A 27,580-nucleotide genomic window follows, 5' to 3' on the forward strand; every position below is an offset into this window, starting at 1 on the left:
GTTAGTTGGGTTGACAGCACTGAGATCCCATCTCACATATCCTGAAGGGACCACATCCCTTTTGATTTACCAAAATTCAACCACTGCAGTGTTTTCCAACTTCAAGACCAAGTAACCTTGCATCAGGCCTGAAAATACTCAGCACCCAATCATGACAAGCAGACCGAAAATCGCATTCCTTTTCCCTGCCAGTTTCTCAAATGTCATCTTCATACAATTGGGGGAATCCGTGGAGATAACTGTATCAATAATGCCCACCAAAAAATCTGCAGCTTTTCTACCACAGAAAATCTTTGCACCCACCCCAATGATCCCACATACTGGATGATTACTATGTGCAGTTCAGTTGCAGTGGTCTCAAATCAACATACTGCAGAACAGATATGGTCGCTAGTATTGGTCTGAGCACTCGTATGGTCTGATAAATAGGGCTGCACTTTAAGTTAAAATTGAAATTTCAGGTTCTCTAAAGTAAATACCTTAGTTTATTGACCACATGACACGTGTCCAGATTTGGACACGTTGGGTCATAACTTCCGACTAGTGTCAGAAAGTGCTGGCCCGCAGAAATTAGAAGAAATAAATACCTACTTACTTGACATTGAAAATTACGCTGCCATTTCCATTTGCCAGAGCTGCTTGGGGCCTGCATCAAAAGACTCCTCGCAGGCCCCAAAGTGTAGCTCCAGCATATTCAAGGAGGACACACCCCCTTTTTTATGGCACTTGCTGCCATCAAGCAGGTAAGTTTACAGGGTCAGGGAAATTGACAGGCCAGGGAGAAGTTAAGCGTCTGAGGTAAATGCATAGGATTTGTGAGATGGAGAGGGCAGAAGAGGGCGCTGGAGGTCAAGGGGCGTGGGGGTCAGTCTGGGTCTGGATCTTTACAATATTGTTACTCAGAAGTTAGAAGAGGTATAACCCCAGTGGAATTATCCAAAGTTAGTGATTTAAACCCCATTTTTCGGACGGTTCCCAGCACAGTGCTTTTGTTCAGAGGTGTGCACTTCTGGGCAATTGCCGTGCAAGCCCTCACCTGATAAATTCCCAGAGGGATTCCCCAGCGCATCATTGGGTACCCCCAAATCTGACACTGGGGAGTCCGGAAGTTACGGGCCAATAAGGCTGGGCAGTTTTACTGGTTCCTTCCTCATTAGTGTGGGCTCTCACTAAGCAGCTATTCACAGAAGAGTAAACATGATTCTTTACTTTCTCGTGTCCATTTTATAGTATAGGAATAAAAATTGACCAAAGGTGGGATAGAGGGAGGGAAAGGGCATTAGAGATCACAATACAACCCCCAGATGCATTCTGACAATCTCAAAATGAGAACTCTTATCAAGCTTTGCTTGATCTGGTATTTGCTGGTCAAAAAGTTTGTAATATTTACCATGAAATTTCCTCTACCCAGTAAGGATTAGTGGCCCAGTCAAGATAATGGTTATTTGAGGCAACCTACTATTACATACAGGTGAAGTTTTTTCCACAGTCATTGTGCTTTAGTCTTAAGCAGAGCTGCTCTCACAAAGAATAGCCTCTGTTTCACATAGAACAAATTTTGGGGTGGGATGGAGGAGGAAATAGGTCAGGGGAAAAGAATATCTGTATGAAGTAGCAAGTAAAAAAAAATCTTGGTGCAACTGAAGAGCAATTCCATTAGGAAAATACATATTCAGTTCTTATTTTAATTTATAAATGCCTGCAGAACTGGCAGGCCCAAATGTCTGGCCTATTCAGATTCCATCTTCCATGTGTGTAGAGATATTATATTACACAACATACTCAATGGACTGCAGAGGTTCAAGAAGGCAGCTCACCACCACCTTCTCAAGGGTAACCAGGGGTGGGCAATAAATGCTGGCCCAGCCAGCAAAGCCCACATCCTGTGAATGAAAAAAAAAGAGTAAAACTGCATCTGTAATATTCTAACCCAGCTGGGAGACAAGTATAAGCAATATGCCTAGAACACAGAAAAGGGTAGGCAAAACTGAGATAGTTCCCAACATTTATGAAGTCCATCTGCAAAACCCTATAACATTACTAACAGAAACAAGCCCTCCAAAAGTACTAGCATGACACAAACAGTCATGTACCTGAATGCTGTGGCAGAATCCCCGCAGTTAACATGGCCCAAAAGTCCATTGAGCAGCAAATTATTTGTTGATTAAGTCGATTAACTTCCAACTTTTCTCTTCCAGACCTACCCCTATTTTCCTTACAAATTAAACAAATATGGAGCAGAAATACTGGGCTTGATGCTGGTTGTGTCATGGAAGAATTAATCATTGCTTTGGGGATGTCAGCTGCATAACGATGCTTCTCCTGAAGCGATGAGAGTTCTCTTGATCAGTGAAATCTTAGCCACCTAAAAGCAAGAGCTGTTTCCCAGAATACATTTGAATTTCTATATACTGTACACTTACCTGACAAGATCTTCACTACTGAAATGCAAATAAACCAGTGCAGATTTTGAATCCGACACAGAATTCACGCCAGCATTTGACCGCTACACTTGTTTTCTGTGCAGATTCAGGTCTTCATTTATTTTCATAGATATTGGAACAGTCTCCTCTAAACAGTAGAAGTACTGTAAATTCTGAAATTCCCAAATATTTCTTTAGATTGAGAAATCTGATTGTAGGGCCAAGGTCTTTAGTGCAAGGCTGCTAGGCTCAAAAGAATAAAATCAAGCAATGGTAATTTGGCAGCACTTGAGATTTTCCCAAAAGATTACAGACATGAGAAAATGGAGAAGTCAAGAAGTTCCATTGTGCTGGCCCGGAGAGAAATGAATTAGAGCATGATACAGCACAATGAGTTTTGATTCGAATGCAGGAACAGGTGTAGGATAATATATAAGCCTCTGGTAAGAGGGACTAAGCAGAGTGGCTCAGAATAACACTAACTAGATACTTATTTCAGGGGTGAAAGAAATATCACCAAGCAGAAAGATGCCAGAAGAGCTTTGACAGCAATATTCAAATCTGAGTTAGGAGACTACTTGGAAAAAAGTAATGTTTGGTATGAAAAAAAGTTTTTTGCATCCATCTTGAAGAATGCAAGTGTACTTCTATTGACAATCAAACAACGCAAAGCAAGAAAGTTAACAAAGAGAGGGCTAATTGGAACCAAAAGGTAAATGACGTGTGAATCCAGCAACAGTTGCTTCTGAAGGGGTGAAACGATTTCAACATCTCACTGAAGCTTGTTTGCATTGGAAACAGAGGAAGAGCGAGCACATATAGGATTGATGAGAAGAGATCATTTACAGGGAACAGCTAAACAGCTGGAAAGGAGAGGGAAAATGCACTGAGTAGACTGGGGAACCACTGATCTTATGGAAAAGTAAAGTGTCAGTAGGTTGTCAATTCTGATTTTTCAATCAATTTAGGCTTGTTCTCACTCCTACTTTGGCTTTTTTCACAGTTGTAGTTTATACTAAAGCTAAACTTTGAGTTGGTTTGGCACCCCTTGAAAACACTGATACTCAAATTCACTAATGAATTTAGCCAAAGACAAAACAGAAATGGGGAAAAATCTCATACTACAAGCATAATTTCACAGGGAAAAAATTGAGTGGATATATTAAACTGAATGGCAGAGAAAGGGAATGGCATATGATACAATAAAAGGAATGTGAAACACCACTACCATTGCTAATTTAGGTTAGTTCAATTGAAATGCAGACTGGTGTTATTGACACATCACGCATGTTCAAGAACAGGAAGAGAAAGTGCAATAGGGTCATTTCTGATGTTGTCACTTCAATATATATTATCTCCTATATGTTGCACAGAACTTACTCAGCCATGAGGATTTTACAGCTTGGAAACGCAGCAGTAATGTCATTCCTTTGTTTCAAAACACACATACAAAGCCCTATGAAGTTTACATGTGAAATCCCAGTACAGCAGAATGTTAGTGTCTCAAAATTGGATCAACAAGCCAAAGTCAGACATATACAAGTATTTTCAGTATCACTGCATGGGAGATGTAGACAAGGTGTTCTCTCAAAGGGGCAAAAATTGAAACCTCAGCATTCCACATGAGATTTATTGATTTAACGGGCTACCAATGGTATGTGGAGAACAAAGAATTTAAATTTACCCCCACCCCCAACTTCGAAAGTGTCAACATTTTGGATTTGAAAAAGATCAGGCTTGTTGCATGCTTTCCTCATCATAAAACCCTCAAATTGATTTCAAAAACTAGTATGAAATGACCCTTTTTGAAATAGCTATTGAAAAGGTGAAGTTAGATTTATGTTGCAGATATTGCACTGACACTAGATTTTACAGAATACCCATTATTATCAACTTCTTAAAAAAAAATGACTGGCTCATAACTAGATTTAAAAATCTTTGTTGAAAAGAGCAACATATCAGTGTACCAATTTAACTGATCCTTACCTGTCCAGTAATCCTTTCTTCAGGCAAAATTTCAGGCTTCACTTTTAGCAATTTCACAGCAATTGGTTTCCCAGTCCGCCTGTCAGATGACACTTCAAATTCCACATCATCTGCAGATCAATTCAAATTAGTTATCATTACCCAGCTCTTACTAGGCTGCATATGCAAAAGTCTACACTGAACATACAAATATGTTTCAAAATGGCTCCCAGTACCAAATTCAGATGTCAGCTTCACATCAAAAGGCTCACTCAGCAAGAGTGGGGTCAAACTGGACTACAGCTGTTTAAGAAAGAGTGAACTCAAGTCGGATGTCTCTCTCCACAAGTCAAAAGTGTTTTCACACAAGTCAACACATTTACAAGAGGGATAGGGGCACAGGTAGGGAGGAATAGCCTTTCAAAACACAGTAGTGCATATTGACACTCAACTTTTCAATGACGACTAAATTTATTCTCCATCTTCACACACTGAGAATAGTTTAGAAGATGGTATACAACTGAATCAAAAAGGTCAAACTCTTCTAGGGTCAAGGGAAAAAGGACAGAAGTTTGAAAAGTCAGCCATTCCCAAATTTTCCATCAGCTAAACAGGATCTACCTGCCTGCTGCTGTGTAGTAAACTGCTCTGGTATGCTTAGTGTGAAAGTACCCACTGAATGACAAAACATTCAAACATGGCAACTGGACCAGAAGTTTTTTTTTAAAATCTTTAAACTGTGAACTCCAGAACATTTACTTGTCGCATTTAATACAGATGGACTTGATTACTGTCTAGGTGCTGGTTGTAAAAGTTACATTTAATATAGGGCTAGGCTTAGATGTTTTAAATACAATGCATTGATCATCTTTCAATGTGAACTTATCTTCTGCATTTGTAACTCGTGCACAAATTTTAAACATTTGCATCAGTAGCAGAGAATAAAGGGAAACAAGGTAGAGTCAGGGTTAAGGCTAAGAACTGAACTGCTCAGCTACACATGCAGTTCACCCATGGAGAGAAATTCACCCCATAAAGTTTGAATCTGGGAGGTCCTTTAGAGATGCAGCAGATAAATGGCAACCATTAGAACTGTACACGGTAAACTGGATTGTTGCTGGGTTCATTTAAAAAAATATAAACTACAGCACACAGATTATTTGGCCCAACAGGTCAGTGCCGGTCTTTGCTCTAGCCGTGGCAAAATTACTGCTAAGTTACACAGGTTACTGTAGTTTTGAATAATGGGGAAGCCCTAGCAGTTAGTTAACAAAAATGGGCGCATAAATTGATAAATATCCCAGTCCATCAACAAAAATAGTCATTCACTCTGCTCACTGTTGAAGTATTTAGTTAAAATCATCAAGATATATTGCTTCCAAGGTTAAATGTAGGATATTCAAGGCATATATTAGTCCATGAACTTTGCAGCAGTCAACAGAAAAACAGTTTAACAGGTGGGTTTTGAGGAGTCTTCAAACGAGAGGTTTAGAGACAGAACGCAAGAACCTTGGCCCTAGGGGGCTGATGGCAGGCGTGAAAAGGTGGAAAGAGCAGATGTACAAGTGCAGAGTTAGAGAAATTGACATTTTTTTGTGGGGGGGTAGAAAGGGGAATTTGTAGGGCTGGATGAGGTTACAACCATAAAGGATGAGGCCATGAAAGAATTTGAAAACAAGAACAAGAATTTTAAATTGGAAGCCTGAAGCCAAGAACAGGAGAACTGGAATTGGTGCTCGATGGGATAGTGTGTTTTGAATGTTACAAAGCACAGAGGATGGAAAGCTGGCATGGTGAACATTCAGATAATGGATAAAAACAAAAAAACTGCGGATGCTGGAAATCCAAAACAAAAACAGAATTACCTGGAAAAACTCAGCAGGTCTGGCAGCATCGGCGGAGAAGAAAAGAGTTGACGTTTCGAGTCCTCATGACCCTTCGACAGTTCTGTCGAAGGGTCATGAGGACTCGAAACGTCAACTCTTTTCTTCTCCGCCGATGCTGCCAGACCTGCTGAGTTTTTCCAGGTAATTCTGTTTTTGTTTCAGATAATGGAGACAGATAAGAATAGCACAGATGGAGAATTTTAACAGATGTGTTGAGGCAGGGGTGGAGATGCATTGTTACTCGGTGGAATTAGATGGTATCTGTGATAAAGATATATGCGACCCCAAGCAAGCTTCTGTAAAAGAGATAAATCTCGCAATGTCAATGGGAAACTGAAACATAGGATCATAATCCACATGCTTTAAGGAAATGGGATAACTTTTTTTGATGCATTCAAAATTTAAATTAAATTAAGTGGCTAAAATATTTCATGATCCTGAAACTGCTGAATTAATTTGGGGACTTCCATAACATGAAGAAATATTCATCAACAGGCAATGCTTAGACCCTTCAGAACCTATACAAATAATTTTTGCATTTTTCTTTACCAAGTGATTTGAAGAATAGCAAGCATTAATTTGTTTAAATGCCTAACAAATTTCAATATAGAAAAGTGCGAGGTGGTGCAGTTTTGAGAGAGGAATGCATGCTCCTTGGAAAATAAGAGTCTAAGTGGGCCAGTGGAACAGACAAATCCAGGAGTACAGATTTACAAATCATTGGGTAACTAAGCCATAGAAGTGCAGGAAAATACTGACTCATGAGGGGTAAAACACTGACATAGACCTGTTGGGCTGAACTCAATGTTGCTCAATGCTATAAATGCTTTGTAACTATCAATGACTCTATTACATGTTATAATATACTTCTACCATCACTAGCAGATTCCAAAGTGCTCTATAAATAAATGCTACCTTGAGGCTTTAATTTTGAGCGCAACATTTCACAGCTTGGGAAAATAGATAAGCAGCAGCCAAATGCTTTATAGCTCCAGCTTCCCTACACCCATGTAAATAGGTTTGCTTTAATAAAATGCACATCAGAACTCCTTGTGCCACCAACATAACCAGAAACAGAAGCAAATGACTTATTTGCACCATCATCTACTCTCAATCAGCCAAACAATGGAAGGAACAATGAGCAGTGTCAGGACAGCATTTACTCAGTTTGGGTTCCTGCAAGGGCACTTAACTCCAAATCTCATTACAACATTGGTCCCAACATGGATAAAACAGTTGGATCAGGGGTGAGGCGAGTGATGGTTCTTAATCTGAAGGCTGCTTTCAGAATGCAGCATCAAGGAGGGGTGAATATGGCAGCATAGTGGTAATGTCACTGGACTAGTAATCCAGAGGCCCTGACAAATGTTCTGCAGACAAGGGTTCAAATCCCACCATGGCAGCTGATGGAATTTAAATTCAAAATAAATCTGGACTTGAAAGATAAAGTGATGGTGACGTTGAAACTTTCAATTGTTGTAAAACCCTATCTGGTCCACTAATGTCCTTTAAGGAAGGAAATCTGTGATCCTTACCTGGTCTGGCCTACATGAAACTCCAGACCCACAACAATGTGGTTGACTCTTAACTCCTGAACTGAACACTCAGTTCAAGGGCAATTAGAGATGGGTTGTGCCTATATCCCATGGAAGAATAAATTAAAAAAAAACTGAAGTCAACTGGGATCGGTGGGGGAAAACATTCCAATGGCTGGTGTCATATCTGGCACAAAACGGTTCTGGTTGTTGGAGGCCAATCATCTCAGTTCAGAATATTGCTGCAGGAGCTCCTTAGAGCAGCACTGATGAACAGAATGCCTCAATAAGCTTCCCCTCCGCTGCAAGAGTATAGTAGGACTACTTGCTAACGGTTGCAACGTTCAGTATATTCGTAATTCCACAAAAAATGAGGCAGTACATCCCCGCATGGAACGAGACCTAGACAACATCCAGGCTTGAGCTGATAATTGGCAAGTAACATTTGCACAACACAATCACAGAATCTCAGTGCAGAAGAGGCCCTTCGGCCCATCGAGTCTGCACCGACACGTGAGAAACACCTGACCTACCTAATCCCATTTACCAGCACTTGGCCCACAGCCTTGAATGTTATGATGTGCCAAGTGCTCATCCAGGTACTTTTTAAAGGATGTGAGGCAACCCGCCTCCACCGCTCTCCCAAGCAGCGCATTCCAGACCGTCACCACCCTCTGGGTAAAAAAGTTCTTCCTCACATCCCCCTAAACCTCCTGCCCCTCACCTTGAACTTATGTCCCCTTGTGACTAACCCTTCAACTAAGGGGAACAGCTGTTCCCTATCCACGCCTCTCACAAGTGCCAGGCAATGACCATCTCCAACAAGAGAGAATCTAACCACCTTCCCATAACATTCAATGACATTACCACTGTCAAGTCCCTCACTACGAACAGTTTGCAGATCCTCAGTGGCCTGAAAATGGACAAATAGCCACAAAAATGTCATAGTTACTACAACAGAGACTGGGTATTCTGCAACATACAAATCATCTCAACTCTTCAAAGCACAAGTTATGAGAGCAATGAACATTTTCTACTTCCCTAGTGTATGCTAGCACCAACACAAGAATTTCAACCATATCCAGCCCACTTGATTGACAACCCATCCACTGCAGTTGTGTACTTAGCAGTGAGAACAATTTGTTCAATGGTGAGTACTATCAGCTCAAGAAAATACGAAAGAATTTTGAAGAAGCACTAACTTAAAAAAAGGTCAAGGCTTTTTAAATACAAAGTCAATTTCTGGCCTCCATAGGGACCCACCAAGTTTGCTTTGTTGCTAAAAAATCAAAAAGGTAAGTGGTCCTGTGGCAACCCTAGCTTCATGACTCAGCTAATCATGAGCTACCCACCACAGAAACTAAATTCAAATCAGTTGTACAGCTTTTGAGGATGGAGCCATTCAAAAATCAACTTTCAGGCAACCCAAAGATGCTTTCCTTGCAACAATTAATGGAGACGCTTGGAACACTTCCAGTGTGATGTCAGATCAACCTCAGTGCAACAGCACTGACTTTTCAAGTCTTCAAAACAGAAAGAAAATTATGAAATAAAAGAAAAATACCGCAGATGCTGGAAATCTGAAACAAACAAAAATTGCTGGAAAAACTCAGCAGGTCTGACAGCATCTGTGGAGAGAAAGACAGAGTTAACCTTTCGAGTCCAGATGACTTTTCTTCAGAACTAAAGAGAAGTAGAAATGTGGTGAAATATATAACGTTTAAGGGGAGTGGGACAGGTGAAGCTGGACAGAAGGCCAGCGATAGATGGAGGCAAAGGAGAGATTACGAAAGATGTCATAAACAAAAGGTCGAAGGAGTGTTGATGGTGGTGGTACTGGCTAAAGGAGGTCCTAATGGTGACATGAAGAGTAGAAAACAGGATGAGCAAGTGACAGATGGCCCTAGTGGGGGAGGGGACATTGCAGAAGAAAAGATCAAAATAGGCTAAAAAGGTGGGGATAAAAACAAATGAATGGAAATAAATTTTAATAATAAATAGGTGGGAAAAAATACATAAAAAATAATAAATATTTGGAAAAAGGGGATCAAAAAGGGCCGAGGATGGAGGAGAGAATTCATGACCTGAAGTTGTTGAACTCAATGTTACGTCCGGAAGGGTGTATAGTGCCTACTCAGAAGATGAGGTGCTGTTCCTGCAGTTTGCATTGAGCTTCACTGGAACATTACAGCAGGCCAAGGATGGACATGTGGGCACGAGAGCAGGGTGGTGTGTTGAAACAGCAAGCACCAGGAAGGTCTGGATCATGCTTGTAGACAGACCAAAAGGCGTTCTGCAAAGCAGTCACCCAGTCTCTATTTGGCCTCTCCAAATGTAGAGGGGACTGCATTGGGAGCAGCAAATGCAGTAGACCAAATTGAGGGAAGTGCAAGAGAAGTGGATTATGAATGTTTAATAGGGGAGAACTTTGAACTGAGGAAAACTTAAGAGCACTTTTAAGGCAATTTCAACTGTAATAAACCAGCTTTGCCAAAGCTGTGTTTTAATGACTTTTACATACTTGCATTCATTTTATATAGACTGGATAATTACACCTTCCACATATTCTAGAGATAGCAGATATTCTTGCTTAATTAATTGGGCAAAATGAAAGAATTCTGGAAAAAATTATTGCTTCACTTACATTATGCATTGGCAGAGCTACATTGCAAATATAGCAACTGAATCCTAATAGAAGCAAATAGCAATAAAAGAGACAGAGCTGGTACACCATTATATGCCCAGAAATGTCTATTTCTCACCTCCCACTTTGAGATCTTGGAGATTTCCACTGTATTGAGAGCAATGGAAGAAGAGTCTGGCTTGACGTTCAGTGCACTGGATAAAACCATATGATGTCAGCAGCTTCTCAATGATGCCTGTTTCACGCAGGGCTCCTGAGGTACCATTAGCAAAACCAGAGTGGCCATTGTTATGCAAGAGGTTCGGATCAAAGCTCATCTGTACAGGGGAAAATGGTATTTAATAAACTAACATTCAAGAGAACCTGGAAATCACACAGAAGCATTTCCTTTTAATAAACATTGCAAACCAAAGCAGGCTGTAACCAGAGAACTAGAGACTTTGATAATGATCAGAAGTACATTTTCCAAATGGCGCTTTTCTCATGCACTTAAGATTAAACATGCAAATTTAACAGAATGGTGCACTAGAGATAAACTTCACCATGACTAAGACACAGCTACCATTCAAAAAAACTCATTCAAAATCATTAAGTACATAGACATGCAAATCTTTAACTAGAAAGAGATTTATTTTGGTAGGAGTGGGGGGCACACCTGGAGAGAGAGGAAAAAGGAACAGTTAACTATACTTTAAGCACAGACACTGCCATTCTTGGCACAGAAAGTTAAAGTACTCAGCTATTATTAAGTTCTTGGCTCAGAACCAATTAAATCCTCCAATAAATTTGTTACGTTTGGAACTGAAGATGGGGGAAGGTTGAATTTACTTCTTTTAAAATGGCATCTGATGAGATTGCTTAAACTTCAAAATACAATGAATTGACAATTCAGACTACATCACGCTGTTATTTGTAGATGTTACCACCAAAGCCATTTCAGCAAAAATAAACCATGCAAGTTTTGAGACAATCCTCAAGCAGTTTTAGAGGGGACATCACTTCATGGATACCTTATAACATCCTGAAATTCAGGATAAAGGACATGGAGCCTTTAAAGTGTGAAAGAATTCAAGTATTGAGAAATTAGGGGCAGACGACCAAAATAATGTTTGTCGCCTTCTCCAAAAGCAAAGCACCCCAGAGTCAGAGATTAAAATTCAGATCCTTCTGTAACAAGTCACAGTATGTGCAGATAAAATGGTCAATACCATAAGAAAAAGTGCAAAAACACTAGAAGGTCAATTTAAATAAAATCAATAACCAATGCTGCAAAGTTCAAAGGTTGTTAGCTCGAGTTAAACATGCAGCTACATCAGTATTTAGCAAAACAAGAAGTTTTGAGTCTGCATGTTAAAAATGTATACTCATCACTAAAAATCAACATTGCCGGATAATAGCTACTGTATCTAGAAATGTTTGTAACAACCCTTACCTCTGAACTAAAGAGGAGCATCTTCTGGCTGCGCCTATTTTCTTTGAGCATTGGCAAAACCAATGACTCTTACAGGATACAGATGCAAATTTCTGCTCAAACATGTGGATCATTTCTACTTCTGTCTGTTTAATGGGACGCTCAGAACTTCAAACGTGTAAAAAAATGCTCCAGTATCTACCTCAGTCCAACATAAGATCCATTCTCCAGTCTGCTAAGTTTTATTGGTACTACTTATGACAGCTTTAGTACAATTAAGGAATTAACAGGTTTTCATTTTTTCCTTATTCATAACAAGTTGAATCCTAACTGGACATTTTACAGTCCATTTCATATTCCAATTTGGAAGGGTCTGCACCCAAAACCTTAAAATATCCATTCTCTCCAAATCTGCCGACTGACTTGCAGTGTGCTTCCAGCTTTTCTTTTCTTCTCGTTTGTTTTCCAACATCTGCGGCATTTTGCTCATTACTTTCCCCATATGCTATTGGCTGAAATTCATAGCCTATTGCTGAAGGATGCCAAGCATTTACAATTCTGGTATAGTAGTCAACTATACCTGATATAGACATTCTTCCTGCTGCTGCCAGAGGAGTGACCTTTGAAACCCAGTAACATCAAGTGCTTCTCATTCTCAAAATAGCTACATTTCCTCTAAACATTTCTGTGTTCCATATAATTCTAATTCAGGCTCATCTGGTCAAGACAAGCATGGTTAATGTATTAATGTATTGGATTCAGTGTTATAGTTAGTATAATTCAAGTTACATTTAATTCTATTACGTTACCTGCCGCAAATGGGTAAAATGTAGTGATGCTCTGGCACACTGTTAGTCAAAAGTTCATGTTTTAAGTAAAGGCATTCAACTTCAGTCCATGCAAGTGCATTTACTCCCCAATCAGTACGTCAAATGACAACGCTACCATTACTACATGCTGTTAGTATGACTACAGATTACTAGTCATTCTTCCTCACTTACTGATCTCTGATAAAGAGGAATTCTCTTCTGTTTTTTAGCACTGATTGAGGCAGAGCGTGTAGTTGAAAGAGGGTGAGAGAGTGTACTAGGAGCTGGAGGAGCAAGATGCTCTGAAGACACAGCGTAGAGACTCTCCATTTTACACAGCTGGAGTGTGAAAGTACAGCATTATAGAACAGACCCATAAATGTAGGTTAACTATGTACATTAATCGTAATCTCAAATTTCTTCAAGTGGAAAAAATTCAAATTTCTATATCAAGAGAATATTAAAAGCACTGCAAAAATGCGACTCTTCATGCAACCCACAAAGATGGAAATGCTGAAATTAGTCAGCAATGTAAAGTGAAACTGGGATCCACATTGGATCAACAAGCTAATCCTGTGAATAGCTGGGTAATAAAGCCCAGGAAGGTTCCAGTTTCATTCCTCAGTCTGTTCAGAGTTTAACAACCTCAGCTGGGGTGATAGTGGGAATTTTATGGTGGCCTTGGCATTCATGATTTAGGGAAAAGAAAAAAAAGAAATCAAAGTTGGTAATGCACGTGCCCATCAGCGTTACACTCAGAAGGCATATAAAGACTTGGATGCAGTTCATTTGAGCAAGGTATCAGAGGGCAGCTTGCACACAGAGGAAGGATGTGAGAGGAAGAAAGAAAAACTGGACTGAAGAAAACCAGGTTTAAAAAAACCATTTCAAATGCCTCTGAAGTTCAGCTACCTCATACAAATCGGTTTCGTTTGTATTCAAATTGTGTCACAACTATTAAATAAGGACTTGTAAATGGAATTCAAGTGGTCCCTTGATTCCTACTAGACTGGCTTGTTCCATCTATCTCTGAAAGGAGCAACATGAGCCATGGTTTCAACCCATCCTTTGTGACATCCTCAAATTTCTGATATGGCTAGGACATTTTTGCAGAGCTGTGCAATTCCAGGGCAGTCTGCAATGGAATCGGTCTGAATATACTCCAATATCTACCAGGATAGCTTAGTAGGGAGAGAGGAATTACATAAGGATCTCCATGGCGACAGAAAGACAATTTGATAAAAGAACAGGGTGTGCTTTGAACACAGAATTATCCCTGGACCTTTCTTCAGTTACCAAATCTCCAACAGTATAAATTGAGAAGAAATTAATGACAACATTTGCACAATCCTGTGGTTCAAAGAATGATCACAGTCTTTTTGGATTAAATCCTCTACTAGTATTGTAACTTTCTCAGTTGTGTTTATTCTCAAAAAAAAAATCTAGGTTCCAGCCAGAATTGTACGAAGAGTGGAGAGTTGCCCTGCCCCTAAAGCATCCAAATTCGCACAAGGACCGTTCACTAATATACATATTCTGGTATAATACTTTTGCCTCTCTTGTTCCAATCAGTAGCTTTGCAAGAGAGACTGCTTTCTAAACCCTGTAAATTTTTATCATTCTAAACAGTGTCACCCTGTCATGTAACAGCTCTGACATAAGCATGGAGTTTGAAGTGCCATTTTAACTGAGCCTGCTACAGCTATGTACACTTCAAAAAATCTAATGTGTTCTTATAGTTTATGCATTCTGTTACCGTAACTAGCTACACTCTAACTAGCCACCATCTTTTTTTGCCTGGCATAGCCTCACCCATGCAGAAAAAACAAATCTGGCCCTATTCCATTTTGATTATGTAGTTGAAAAGGTAAAAAGGATTGGAGGTGCAGTAAAATGGTTAGAATGCAGTCATTTGTCTCTGAAATTCCAGTTCAGTTCTACGTCCAAACTAATGGGTTTTTCAAGTTTTTCTGCAAGCTGTAAAAATTCTAACTCAAAACGGAGTTTGGGCTAGTCTCCAGTGGGCAAAAACCTCAGCACAAAACTTGCCAGAATTCAGGACAAATTGGCAATCTGATTCAGATTCCAGTGGCTGTAATTTTTCTTCTCTCCAAGTCTTACATAGGCACAGCAAGAATATTCAAGGCTGAAGTGGAACATAGGGAACTGGTCATTGATGCTCATTACTGAGAAGATTCACCTAAATAAATTGAATAAGATTGCAATTCTTTTGAGAACTTTACAGACTTAAAAGTAAGAACCAATCCTTATTTTAAATACTGCAAAATCCCACCAACTATTAAGTAGGGTGGCCATATGGTGCTAGTTACTTATATTCTAATGACCATCGGGTCATGAATATTTAGGTCAATCTGAGCTAGACCGCTCCTACACAAAAAGCCACAGCTGAATGGAGATATTAAACTTCAGTATGATTTCCTTCAAGGACACCTGTTACCCAAGTTATGTTATTTCACAGCAAGATAGTTCACTTCCAAAGTTAAATTATATGCAGCTCAGAACAGCCCATAATCACAAAACTCATTAGATTGGAAAGCCAAAACAAATCTGGACAAGGGACCAGTAACAATATCCCACCAGTAACCAGAGAGAATAAATCTGATGCTGAAACACAGCTAATATGATGCACTCTAAGTGCCAACTATTTGTTTAAAAAATGTCCCTGGGTCGGGTCACTTTTTCATAAATTAATTAACTAGCCTGCTCAGGTTGAAAGAACTCAGTGCAAATGTGCTACACTGTCAATTTCTTTCCATCCCATATCTACAGCATTGTTCAACTGAATTGCATGTGAATCACAGAACAATTTAGTTAATGAGTCAAAGAATAAGTAACATCCAGTTCCAAAATAAAAAAATAGGGTGGGGTGGAAAAGCTGGAAGAAAGTCCCAAGATTGACAGTTTCACAGTATGTAACAAGTCTCAAAGACCCTGAATTGTATTCAATCATGGACTCTAACCATTCCTGAATTTAATCACCACCACTGGCAGCCATGCCTTCAGCTGCCAAGGGCTGAAACTGTGGCATTCCTTCCCTAAACCTGTCGCTTTCCTCATTTAAGAGGCACCTTAAAATCTACATATCCGACTGAGTCTTTGGTCATCTGCATGAATATATCAAGTTGCATCAAACAAAATTTGAATATGTTCCCACATGGCACTTTGGGGCATTTTACAACATTAAAAGGAGCTAGGCTGTTGCTGCAACCTTGTGTTTGCATGGAAAGGCAGCACAGAGAGGTGCAGGTGGTGGCTGATGACATTCAACACCTGCCCTTTCTCCTCACCCCTTTTTGTCATCCAGGGTGACAAACACTCAGTAAAACAGGAGTTCAGTTGTAATTTTAAACATTGCCCTCGATGCAGTCTTTTATACATTGGGGAGACAAAATACAGATTAGTGATTGCTTTGCTGACAGGGTAGATAAGGGGAACCCTGTGAACATGCTGTATTTGGGCTTTTTAAAAAAAAAATCATTCAATAAGGTCCTGCACAATAGGCTCACACACAAAATTGGGGCTTATGGGATTAACAGGTAATATATTAGCAAGAAGTGAGAACTGGTCAACTGAACAAGAACAGAGTTAGCAATAAACAGATTTTTATCTCAGATTACCAGGCTGTAACTAAAGGGGTACCAAAAGGATCAGTGCTTGGGCCTCAGCTATTAACAAATCTACAATGATTTAGATGAGGAGACTGAATGCAATGTACCAAAGTTTACTGATTATACGAAGGCTAAGTAGGAAAGAAAGCTGTGGGGAGGATACAAAAAGGCTACAAAAAGGGATACAGAAAGGTTAAGTGAGAGGGGCAAGAACATGACAGTTGGAATATAAATGTGGGGAAGTGTGAAATTAGCTATTTTGAATAGAACAAGAAATGCAAAATATTTTGCAAATGAGACACAGAAACATTGGTAGTCAGAGGGATTTGGTTGTCCAAGAGAATCAAGCAATACGGGGATAGAGCAGGAAAGCTGGAATTATATTACTGAATGATGGAGCAAGCTCAAAGGGTCTCCCTCCTGTTTACATTTCTACATTCTTATTCAGGATTGAGATTCAGTCACTTGCCATTTCAATTCTCTATCCCCAGCCTCCTGTACTGTGCAAATGAAGCTCAATAGGGAACAACATAACTTTTTTGATTAGGCACTTTACAGCCTTCTGGACTCAACATCTGGTTCAACAATATCAGATCATAACCACTGCTCCCATTTTCTTCAGGCTGCAAGTATTGAAAATGATTCTGTTCATTAATCACTCCTGCCATTCACAGACTTTCCCCTTTTGTTATTTCTTCTACCATTCCCTTACTTGCTTAAAACTTAGTGCATCATTTTCCAGGTCTGAAGAAAGGTCAACTTGAAACATAACTCTTTTTCTAGCTCCACAGATGCTGATTGGCCTGCTGAGTATTTCCAGCGTTTTCTGTTTGTATTTCAGATTTCCAGCATCTGTACTATTTGCCTTTGTAAAGCACTACAAAAGATTTCAAAAGCTTGAAATCTGCCAACAAAATGCTATGTAGGTTCAAAAATGCCCAGTGTACTAAAATATTTTAATTCATAAGAAATTGAAGGAAAGTTCAGTTGCTAGTTATTAGACTTGCATCATTAATGGAGTGGCAAGCTGCCACATGAACAGCAATTAACAGCCAGAAGTGATCTCGAATACACACAGACCACATTATATGCCAGGAAGTTCTATTTTAAGCATTACAAAATCTATGCAATGGAGTGAAATCAAACCTTATTTAACTTTTGGACAAGATCTACAGACATTATTCAACAAATCAGATGTTAAATTTGATCTCCTATACAAAAACTTAAGACCTCCTGAATAAATTGCAGTGAGAGCAGATTATTACATTAGAACATGTAACACAGAAGTAACTACAGTAGGTGCTACTGTCCCCACCACTTAGATGTACATTTAAAGTGGCTAGTCACCGATAGGCCTAACAGAAATAACCATTAATCATCTGCATTTCAAAGTTATAGTCTATAGGCTGAATGGTCTGATTATTTTGGCCCAAAAAGCTCTCCTTACTCAGATCTCTGATTAAACTCAGCTGGTTACTCTTATTATGCAACTAACATAACCAATGCAAAGATAAAGTACTAATTATGAGACTAACTTAAACTGATAATGTTTTATCAACTCATCACAGAATTGCCTCCACGCTCCAGACTGATGGGCCCATTTTGGCCTTTATCCAAGTCCCAACAAATAAAAGTCCAACCCTGACATTGTCATCAAACCACATAACAAGGGTGGTGTTGTTGTCTGGCGCACTGACCTCTACCTCACAGAGGCTGAGCGTCAACTCGCAGACAATTCCTCCTAGCTCCCCCTGGACCATGCCCCCACCACTGAACATCAAGCCATTGTTTCCAGGACTGTCACTGACCTCATCTCCCCTGGAGATCTTCCTCCCACAGCTTCCAACCTCAGTCTCCCAACCACGAACGGCCCGCTTCTACCTCCTACCCAAAATCCACAAACAGGACTGTCCCGGCAGACTGATCTTGTCAGCCTGTTCCTGCCCCACGGAATTCATTTCTTGCTATCTTGACTCCCTTCTCTCTACCCTCGTCTAGTCCCTTCCCACCTACATCTGTGATTCCTCTGACACCCTACATCATATCAACAATTTCCAGTTCCCTGGCCCCAACCACCTCCTCTTCACCATGGATGTCCAATCCCTCTACACCTCCATCCCCCACTGGGATGGTCTGAGGGCTCTCCACTTCTTCCTCGAACAGAGGCCCGAACAATCCCAATCCACCACTACTCTCCTTCGTCTGGCTGAACTTGTTCTAACACTGAACAATTTCTTCTTTAACTCCTCTCACTTTCTCCAAATAAAAGGTGTGGCTATGGGTACCCGCATGGGCCCCAGTTATGCCTGTCTCTTTATGGGGTATGTGGAACATTCCTTGTTCCAATCCTACTCCAGCCCCCCTCCCACAACTCTTTCTCCGTACATTGATGATTGCTTCGGTGTTGCTTCATGCTCTCGACTGGACCTGGAAAAATTTATTAATTTTGCTTCCAATTTCCACCCCTCCATCATTTTCACATGGTCCATCTCTGACACTTCCCTTCACTTCCTTGAGCCTCTGTCTATTTCTGGTGACAGACTGTCCACCAATATACATTACAAGCCCAGCGACTCCCACAGCTCCCTTGACTACAGCTCCTCAAACCCCGCTTCCTGTAAGGACTCCATCCCATTCTCTCAGTTCCTTCACCTCTGTCGCATCTGTTCTGATTATGCTACTTTCAAAAACAGTTCCTCTGACATGTCTTCCTTCTTCCTTAATTGAGGTTTTCCACTCACAGTGGTTAACAGGGCACTCAACTGTGTCCAGCCCATCTCCCGCGCATCCGACCCCACACCTTCCTCTCCCTCACAGAACCATGATAGGGTCCCCCTTGTCCTCACTTATCACCCCACTAGCCTCCACATTCACAGGATCATCCTCCACCATTTCCGCCAACTCCAGCATGATGCCACCACCAAACACATCTTCCCTTCAACACCCAGCGGCATTCCGCAGGGATCGTTCCCTCCAGGACACCCTGGTCCACTCCTCCATCACCCACTACACCTCAAATCCCTCCTACAGCACCTTCCCATGCAACCGCAGGAGGTGCAACACCTGCCCCTTTACTTCCTCTCTCTTCACCGTCCAAGGGCCCAAACACTCCTTTCAGGTGAAGCAGCATTTCATTTGCACTTCCCTCAATTTAGTCTACTGCATCCGCTGCTCCCAACGCAGTTTCCTCTACACCGGAGAGACCAAACGCAGACTGGGTGACCACTTTGCGGAACACCTTCGGTCTGTCCACAGGCATGACCCAGACCTCCCTGTCATTTCAACACTCCACCCTGCTCTCATGCCCACATGTCCGTCTTTGGCCGGCTGCAATGTTCCAGTGAAACACAACGCAAACTGGTGGAACAGCACCTCATCTTCCAACTAGGCATTTTACAGCCTTCCGGACTGAATATTGAGTTCAACAATTTTAGATCATGAGCTCTCTCCTCCACCCCCATCCCCTTTCTGATCCCCTTTGTTCCATTGTTTTATCTCTACTTTTTAGCCTATTTCGATCCCTTCCCCCCACCCCACCCCTACTAGGGCTATCTGTACCTTGCTTGTCCTGCTTTCTACCCTTAATGTCACTTATTAGCACATTCCTTAGATAATATCAGCACCTGCAACACCTTTGTTCTTTTGTCTATCTCCACCTATCACCGGCCCTCTATCCAGCTCTACTTGTCCCACCCCCCTCAACCAGCTTATATTTCACCTCTTTTCTATTTTTCCTTAGTTCTGTTGAAGAGTCATACGGACTCGAAACGTTAACTGTGTTCCTCTCCGCAAATGCTGTCAGACCTGCTGAGTTTTTCCCAGGTATTTTTGTTTTCCCAAAAAATATTGTAGGCTGCATTAATTCAGCTGAAGAACATTTCTCAATGCTTTTTTGTGTCATTCCTTTTGTTGTCATGAGAACATTTTAACCATCCACTCTCACTGCCAAGCTGTAAAACCAAAGTCATCCAGGGAAAGGGTGCTGACAAAATGGAAGCTCTGGGTTAGCGCCTTGTACAGTTGCAATAAAATGCACTAAATCTCTATTTATTTCCATCTACAACTCTCTTCTCAAATGCCTTGGGATGTTTTACTATGAAGGTGCTCTTATAACTGCAAGTTGTTAATAAAACTACCATAAGCTAGTCAGGCACTTGATCAACAGGTCTTAATTAGACTAATGACCATGGAGATTACAGCTCCTGAGGGCTTTGTAAACAGACTCCTCTAGAATACAGACTTGGTGAACCTAATCTAAGTTGCTTGCTGCGAGAAGTATTGGCAGACAACCACCACTACCTTCAAAGGCACTAAGAGGTGGGCAATAAATGCTGGCCTAGCCAGCCATGTCCACATCCTGTGAACAAGTTTAAAAAAACTCTGTCCCCAGACAAACAACCCAAAGGATCAGCTTACCCACTTATCCAAATAAACCATGCGCTGGCGATCGTATAGCCAGCTAATCGGTTTTGCATAAATATGCTGCAGGAACAGTACAGGAAATAGTAACACTGTGGATTTTGTGACCAACATATTGTGAGCAACATGAACTACATCATTGGCAAGTCAATAATACTTCATTCCTGTTCCTCCTCATACTAGGTTCTAGAGATGACTTTGTACTAGTGACCATTCACAGGTCCAGATAGTATTGCCAGCAATCATTACAACAGAGGAAAAGCTATACAAAGGCTTCAATAACTCCTTGACTCCTTGTGCACTTTCCATCAAGCATTTGGCGAATTAACAGGTGCCCAAACCTGGGTGATATTGTTTTTTGGTTAAAACTATCCCTAGTCCAGAAGCACAAATTGGGCCCTGGAATATTCTAAATTCAAAAGAATTAGAAAAGTATGCCCTTAAACCTGCGTCCCCTATTCGTTAAGATTATGGCTCATCTGATTCTGGCCTCAACTCCACTTTCCTGCCTGCCCTCAAAGCCTCGACTCCCTTGTCAATCAAAAAATAACCTGACCCAGCCCCGGGTGGATTCAATGACCCAGCCCCGGGTGGATTCAATGACCCAGCCCCGGGTGGATTCAATGACCCAGCCCCGGGTGGATTCAATGACCCAGCCCTGGGTGGATTCAATGACCCAGCCCCTACTACTTTCTGGTGAAGAGAATTCCACTAACAATGACCCTCAGGAAAAATTTCTCCTCACCTGTGTCTTAAATGAGAGATTTACTGATTATTTATTGTTATTTATAAAATTATTTTATAATGATTATTTATAAAATTTGCTCATTTTTAAAATTGTGTTCCCTAGTTTTAGACTCAGCCGCACAGGGAAACGTCCTCTCAGCATCTACCCTTTCAAGTCCCCTCAGAATTTTATGTTTCAATATGATCACCTCTCATTTTTCTAAACTCGTGGAACCTTTCCTTATAGTTAACCCCTTCATCCCTGGAACCAGTCAAGTGAACCTTCTCTCAAGAGCTTCTGATGTCATTATATCTTTAAAGAAGATCAAAACTGCATATAGTACTCAACATACAGTCTCACTAAGGCCCTGTACAGTCTTAGCAACACTTCCATACCTTTATGCTTGATTTCCCCTAGTAATAAAATGCCAACATTCCATTTGCACCTGCAAATCGAGCTTTTGTGATCCATGTACTAGGACACCCAGATCCAGCTATACTGTAGAGTTCCGGAGTTTTCTTTCAAATAATATGTCCAATTCGAATAGATATCAGCAAGTCTGGATTATTTAGAAGTTATTTCAGAAACTTCCAGTTATTCCAAAATGGTGTCCTGCAATATTTTCAGGAGAGTAAAATATTTAGAAATGAGAGGCCCCTAATAGCTGCAGTAAAAGATACTTCAATCTTGCTAAAACAAAACTCCAAACCCATGAATTCAAACAAAATCATGCCACATCTTTAATACCAATTTGATATTTTTTTGCCAGCCCTCAGACATACAAGCAATAAAGATAGCCAGTGAGCAAAGTCACAGGAAAATCCACAAGCATTATGAACCATTCTAAACAAAAATACATCAGTAAATGAAATTGAAGGAAAAGTTGCTTTCTTAAAAAATTCAGTAGGAGCAACTCCAAATCAACATGAAAATTTTGCATGAAAACAGCAACAAGAATTTTGGTTTCATTTACTGAAAAAAATTAACTCCAGCACTGAATACAGAATAGCTTTACTTAAACTAATTTGGGGGAAAAAAAAGGAAAATTTTCAAAACTGAGTAAATTTTAAAAACAACAGGGATGACAGTGGCCAATGATAAAAAGGGGCTGAAAATTGAGAAACAGTAACAATGTACATATTATAGCACAAAGGGCAAAGTCAGCATGAGGGACCAAAAAAACTATAGCACTTTTTATAATCTGTAGTCCAAATGCTTCTAGGCTACTTCATCAAATTCGGTTTCTAATGATGGGGTAAACAAGTAGTCATCACATCCCTAAGGGGGATACCGTGTCAGGTAGACAAGATAATGGTGCATGTTTAATTAAGTCAGAGGCCAGGGAATTTTATGTTGACAATATAAAGATTAAAAATTGTATAATGTAAATATTAATCTGAAAACAAATCATTGAAACGACAAAAGGAAAATAAAAGCCACTGTCAAATCATCCAAGAGCACATCTGGTCTACATAATGAATAAAGCCATTTTTTTTTAAAGAGAACATTTTCTTCCGTAAGTGCTCTGGCAGTTAAAAGACAATTTTTAGTCAAATAGATCAAAAAATGTTCAGTCACTCGAGGACAAAATATTTTACGAACAATTTCAGGTCATAAAAGAAATCAGCAAAATAATGGGAGATATTTGTATCTGACCACGTTCCACAAAAGAGTAACTTAGCGGTGTGCTCTAAATACTGGTAGCAACCAATAAATGGACTACTGCAGTTGCTAGTGATTTAATTAAAGATTTTCTTCACCTATACCAACTGTAGACTGCTATTTTTGGACTGACACCTTTAAACATCACCGAAAGTAATATCTGACAACCAAGAATTATAAAAAGTACAGTGAGATAAATGCAGTTGGGTGCATTTTTGGACTTTAAATCTAGTAGCCATCTGATCTGGCCAGGATGCTGACTTTCCAATTCCTTCATTACAAAAGAACAGAATACAAACTGCACCAAAGTATAACCGGGTGATGAAAACAGGCAGTGCTTTCTTCAGTCAACAACCAGGACAGCTTGCCAAGTTACCAGAGTCCAGCAAGAAAATCAACTGTGGCAGATGAATGCCATCGGCACATGAAAATTTGTAGTTTCTTAAAAATGAATAAGTATTGAATACACAAAATTCAAGGTGCAAGATTTGAATCTCAAAATATACTCTGCAAGAAAACGTAAAGTGATGGGCTAGTTTGGTGCATTAGACTAAGTGTAAGTGTTCTGTTCGGGGCTGTGTGGATACTAGAACTAACCAAAGGACTGACATAGGCGCATAGGAAACAGGAGTAGGCCATTTAGCTCCTCGACCCTGCTCCACCATTCAACTAGATCATGGCTGATCTTCTACCTCAATGCCATTTTCTCGCAGTACTCCCATATCACTTTGCGTCTTTAATGTGTAGAAATCTATTAATCCCTGTCTTGGACATACTCAATGACTGAGCCTCCACAGCACTCTGGCAGAGAGAAAAATAGGAGTCAGTCCTATATTTCCAGAGGAAATATAGGACTGACAGAGGCAGATGAGCACTTTTACAGATTCAACTCACAGTTGGCTCTCTGCTTCCCTGCCACTTCAAATATAAAACTCAAGTCCTCCAGCTTTAAGTCCAAATGGACAAGGTGCTAGAAGTCATGTGATTTCAGTTCTGAGCTTGAAATGTTCCCTGGGAACATAAGAGATGGCAGGAGTAGACCATATCCCATCAAATCTACTCTGCCATTCAATACAATCATGGCTGAGCTATAACTTGAACTCCACTTTCCCATCCACTCCCCAAATCCCCCAATTTCTTGACACACCAAAAATCTGTCTATCCCAGCCTGAAACATATTCAATAATGGAACATCCACAACCCTCTGGGGCACAGGATTCCAAGGATTCACAGCCCTTTGAGTGAAGAAGTTTCTCTTCATCTCAATCATAAATGATCAGGCCTTTCTCAAGTCTGTGCCATGTTCTAGGTTCCCCAGCAAGGGGAAGCAACCTCTCAGTAACTATCCTGTGAAGCCCCTTCAGAATCGTGTTCTCCAATGAACTCAACATTCATTCTTCTAATCTCCAGAGAGTATTGGGTCAATTTATTCAGCCTTTCAATATAGGTCAACACACTCATCCAAGTGAACAATCTAGTGAACCTTTGCTATAGCACCTCCTTCAACATGGAGGCCAAGAAAGCACTCTGTACTCGTGTTGTGGTCTCAAAGCTCTGCACAACTGCAGCAAGATTTAGGAACAGGAGGAGGCCATTCAGCCTGTCAAGCCTGCTCCATCATTCAATGCGATCATGGCTGATCGAACTCCTTCATTGCCTTTTACCCACACTATCCGCAAAACCCTTTACGCTATTGTTAATCCAAAATCTATCAATCTCTAACTTAAACATACTCAATGACTGAGCTTCCACGGCTCTCTGAGGTACAGAATTCCAAAGATTCTCAATCCTCCAAGTAAAAACATTTCTCTTTATCTCGGCCCTAGGTGGATAATAAAAGTAATTCCTTATTCTTTTTCTTCAAGGCCAACATGCTATTTGCATTCCCAATTGCTTGCTGTATTTGCATGCTAACCTTGTGTTACAAAAAACAAAAACAAAAAAAATGCTGCAAAAACTCAGGTCTGGCAGCATCTGTGCAGAGTGAAACAAACTTAATGTTGAGTTCATCTCCTCTTCTTTCATGCTTTGTGTTCCTTGTTATGAGTACATCCAAGTCCCTCTGAACATCAGCATTTATTAGTTCTACACCTTTTTTAAAAAATTGTTTTTTATTCCTACAACCAAAGTGAATAATCTCATTTCCCCACATTATACTCCATCTACCTTGTTGTCCGCTTAAATCGATCTCCATCTCTCTCTGCAGACTCGTGTCCTTCTCACAGCTTGGAGTGTTTTATACAGTTCCAGCATAATCATCTTGTTTATATGCTCAAGGTCATGACCTTTAAAGGAAAGCATCCCACATGCCTTCCTGACCCCCTTGTCGACAAGTCCTGCTAACTTGAGTTATAGACAAACTTCAAGGCACTTTTGTCCCTCTACACTTTTCTGAATCCTACCATTTATTATGTATGCCCTTGTCGTCATCCTTAAATGTATTACCTCACACTTCTTTGAATTAAATTCCATTTGCCACTTTTCTGCCCAAAACAATGTAATAAAACATAATTCTCTGCCATGTTTAATGCCACGCCAGAATATGTATGCTGCAGCCCATATACAGCTGCACTTGTCTGAATGCATCCAAAAATCATGGGGAATATTAAAATTCTCAGATATTACTTGAAATTTGCATCAAAAGATAAAACACTTGGCAACTTTTTAAACAGATCTCAGTAAACTTTCACTTTCAACAGAAGAGACACTCGAGCACTTTTTTATCTGTGCACACAAAACTGAAGTTTCACTGTACAAACCGAGGAATAGCACAGAATGATTTACAATTAACTCAAGTGTAAGTTTAGACAGAGACTAATGTGTTCCAGTAATGAGAGGAAAATAAGCTAAAATAAAATTCTTCAGGGCTCTTTCATTTGGCATTGGCTTAGTCTTGCTTCCAAAACGATCGCTATGCAACACACTTTTAAACGGGTAAACACCAGTGTGTGTGTGTCTCACTTTCACTGACCTTGGTTCTCATCCCTGCATTGAGGTTCATCCATGGAAGACTCCCCCCAAGTGCTCAAGAGCCTACACAAGTGAGCTTTGGTCCAGATGTCAAAAGCACTATCGTGGAGTCCAATAGGGAAATGTAACTGACTCCTGCCTATTCATCTCTGGATTCAGAAAACCTGCTTCACCAGTCAGACCACTAAGAAAAAATAAGTTTCTGTTGCATTCACCATTAAATTTTCTGACTAAGTAGATGGAAAGAGATTCTGCTACCCACTATTACCAAACTAGTTTTTACAACGTAGTTTTATGAGCTCATTGCAAGTAACCAGTAACAGAAATCTCCCAGCCCTGCAGTGCAGGCTGAAGTCCTTCCTGGTATCTTGGTGGTGCCTATAACACCAATGAGTGAAAGGGTGGTTACATTTTAAATGCAACATTCTGATGTGTTGGTCATATTAAGGCTGCACCAGCTTTCTGCAAGGGGAAAGGGGCAGGGGTGATCTTGTACAGCAATCAGTGATGCAATGATTGACATGGGCCTCACTTCCTGCTTCATGTTGCCACCACCCAAACCCCACCCCCCCAACTGGTCTCCCACCCCCTCCCCCAACCTGAGAGAAACAACTTTGCCCTTTGCCCTCAGACGCACTGCTAGTACCCAGTGACCACTTACTACCCTTGTGTCAAGAAGGGCATGTTGCCATCAATAGGCGCAGCCCCTTAAAGCTGTACATGTACTCAAAACAGGTGAGCAGCTTGATAGCCATGCTGGCCTCACCGATAGCTTGGAGCAGTCTGAGAAGAAGCAGCCAGTAACCACTGCCAGTACCAATATCTCAGCACTGAAGAGGCACATGCTGCAAACACAGACAGCAACTGTGCCTGGGATAGTACAAGGCCAAGTGGCAGCAGCCCCAGTCCTACTCCTGGCCTTGCTACTGGCTGGAGCTTTTCCAGAATGACTCTCTCCCCACCCGGCTTTGGCCACATTGGGAAATGGCAGCAGCTTAGGGAAGGTGGAGGACAGGGGACAAAAAAAATTAAGGATGGAATTCCCTATCCCGAAAACAATTGTAGGATATTAGGAAGGAGACACATGTTTAAGTTATATTTATATTTGTGGGTGTTAGGAATGGGTTTTAAAGTTTAAGTTTGACTTCTATTTCTGTATGTGTGTTAAGAAAAGGTCAAGCTGAGTTTTAGTTTTACTTTAAAAAGGTGAAACCTGGGATTTAGTTTCATTTTGAATGGAGACAGGTCTTAAAGTTATTTTTATGCCTGCATTTCGAATAAGTTTTACGACTCCTGAAAAGAAGTTAAGGCAAACACAAAAAGTAAAAAAAAACTGTGCCGTTGCACAGCAACAGGGGTCCAGAGGGAACCCCACCCATGCAGAAAAAAAAACTAGAAGCAATTTTGAGTTCAGTTGCCAGCAGAAGCAGCCTAGAAGGGAGATAGCCAGCCCCAAAACAAAGTTCAGTTGAAGCCAGGACTCGAGAGAGGCTGGACACT

At 40.6% G+C, this 27,580-nt stretch overlaps 1 protein-coding gene across 7 annotated transcripts in view; it reads right to left on the minus strand.

Annotated features, from left to right (window-relative positions):
• Positions 1-27,580, minus strand: part of csde1 (cold shock domain containing E1, RNA-binding) — a 115,254-nt gene that overhangs the window by 70,064 nt on the left and 17,610 nt on the right. For all 7 annotated transcript variants that reach the window (XM_041194954.1, XM_041194957.1, XM_041194953.1 and 4 more), the window contains 2 exons: positions 10,572-10,770; positions 4,410-4,519 (listed from right to left, as the gene is read on the minus strand). In XM_041194954.1, the coding sequence (XP_041050888.1) occupies positions 4,410-4,519; positions 10,572-10,770 (309 nt within the window). The remainder of the gene's footprint in view (positions 1-4,409; positions 4,520-10,571; positions 10,771-27,580) is intronic.

This window comes from Carcharodon carcharias, chromosome 9 (assembly GCF_017639515.1).
Source record: "Carcharodon carcharias isolate sCarCar2 chromosome 9, sCarCar2.pri, whole genome shotgun sequence".
NCBI classification, from domain to species: Eukaryota; Metazoa; Chordata; class Chondrichthyes; order Lamniformes; family Lamnidae; genus Carcharodon; species Carcharodon carcharias.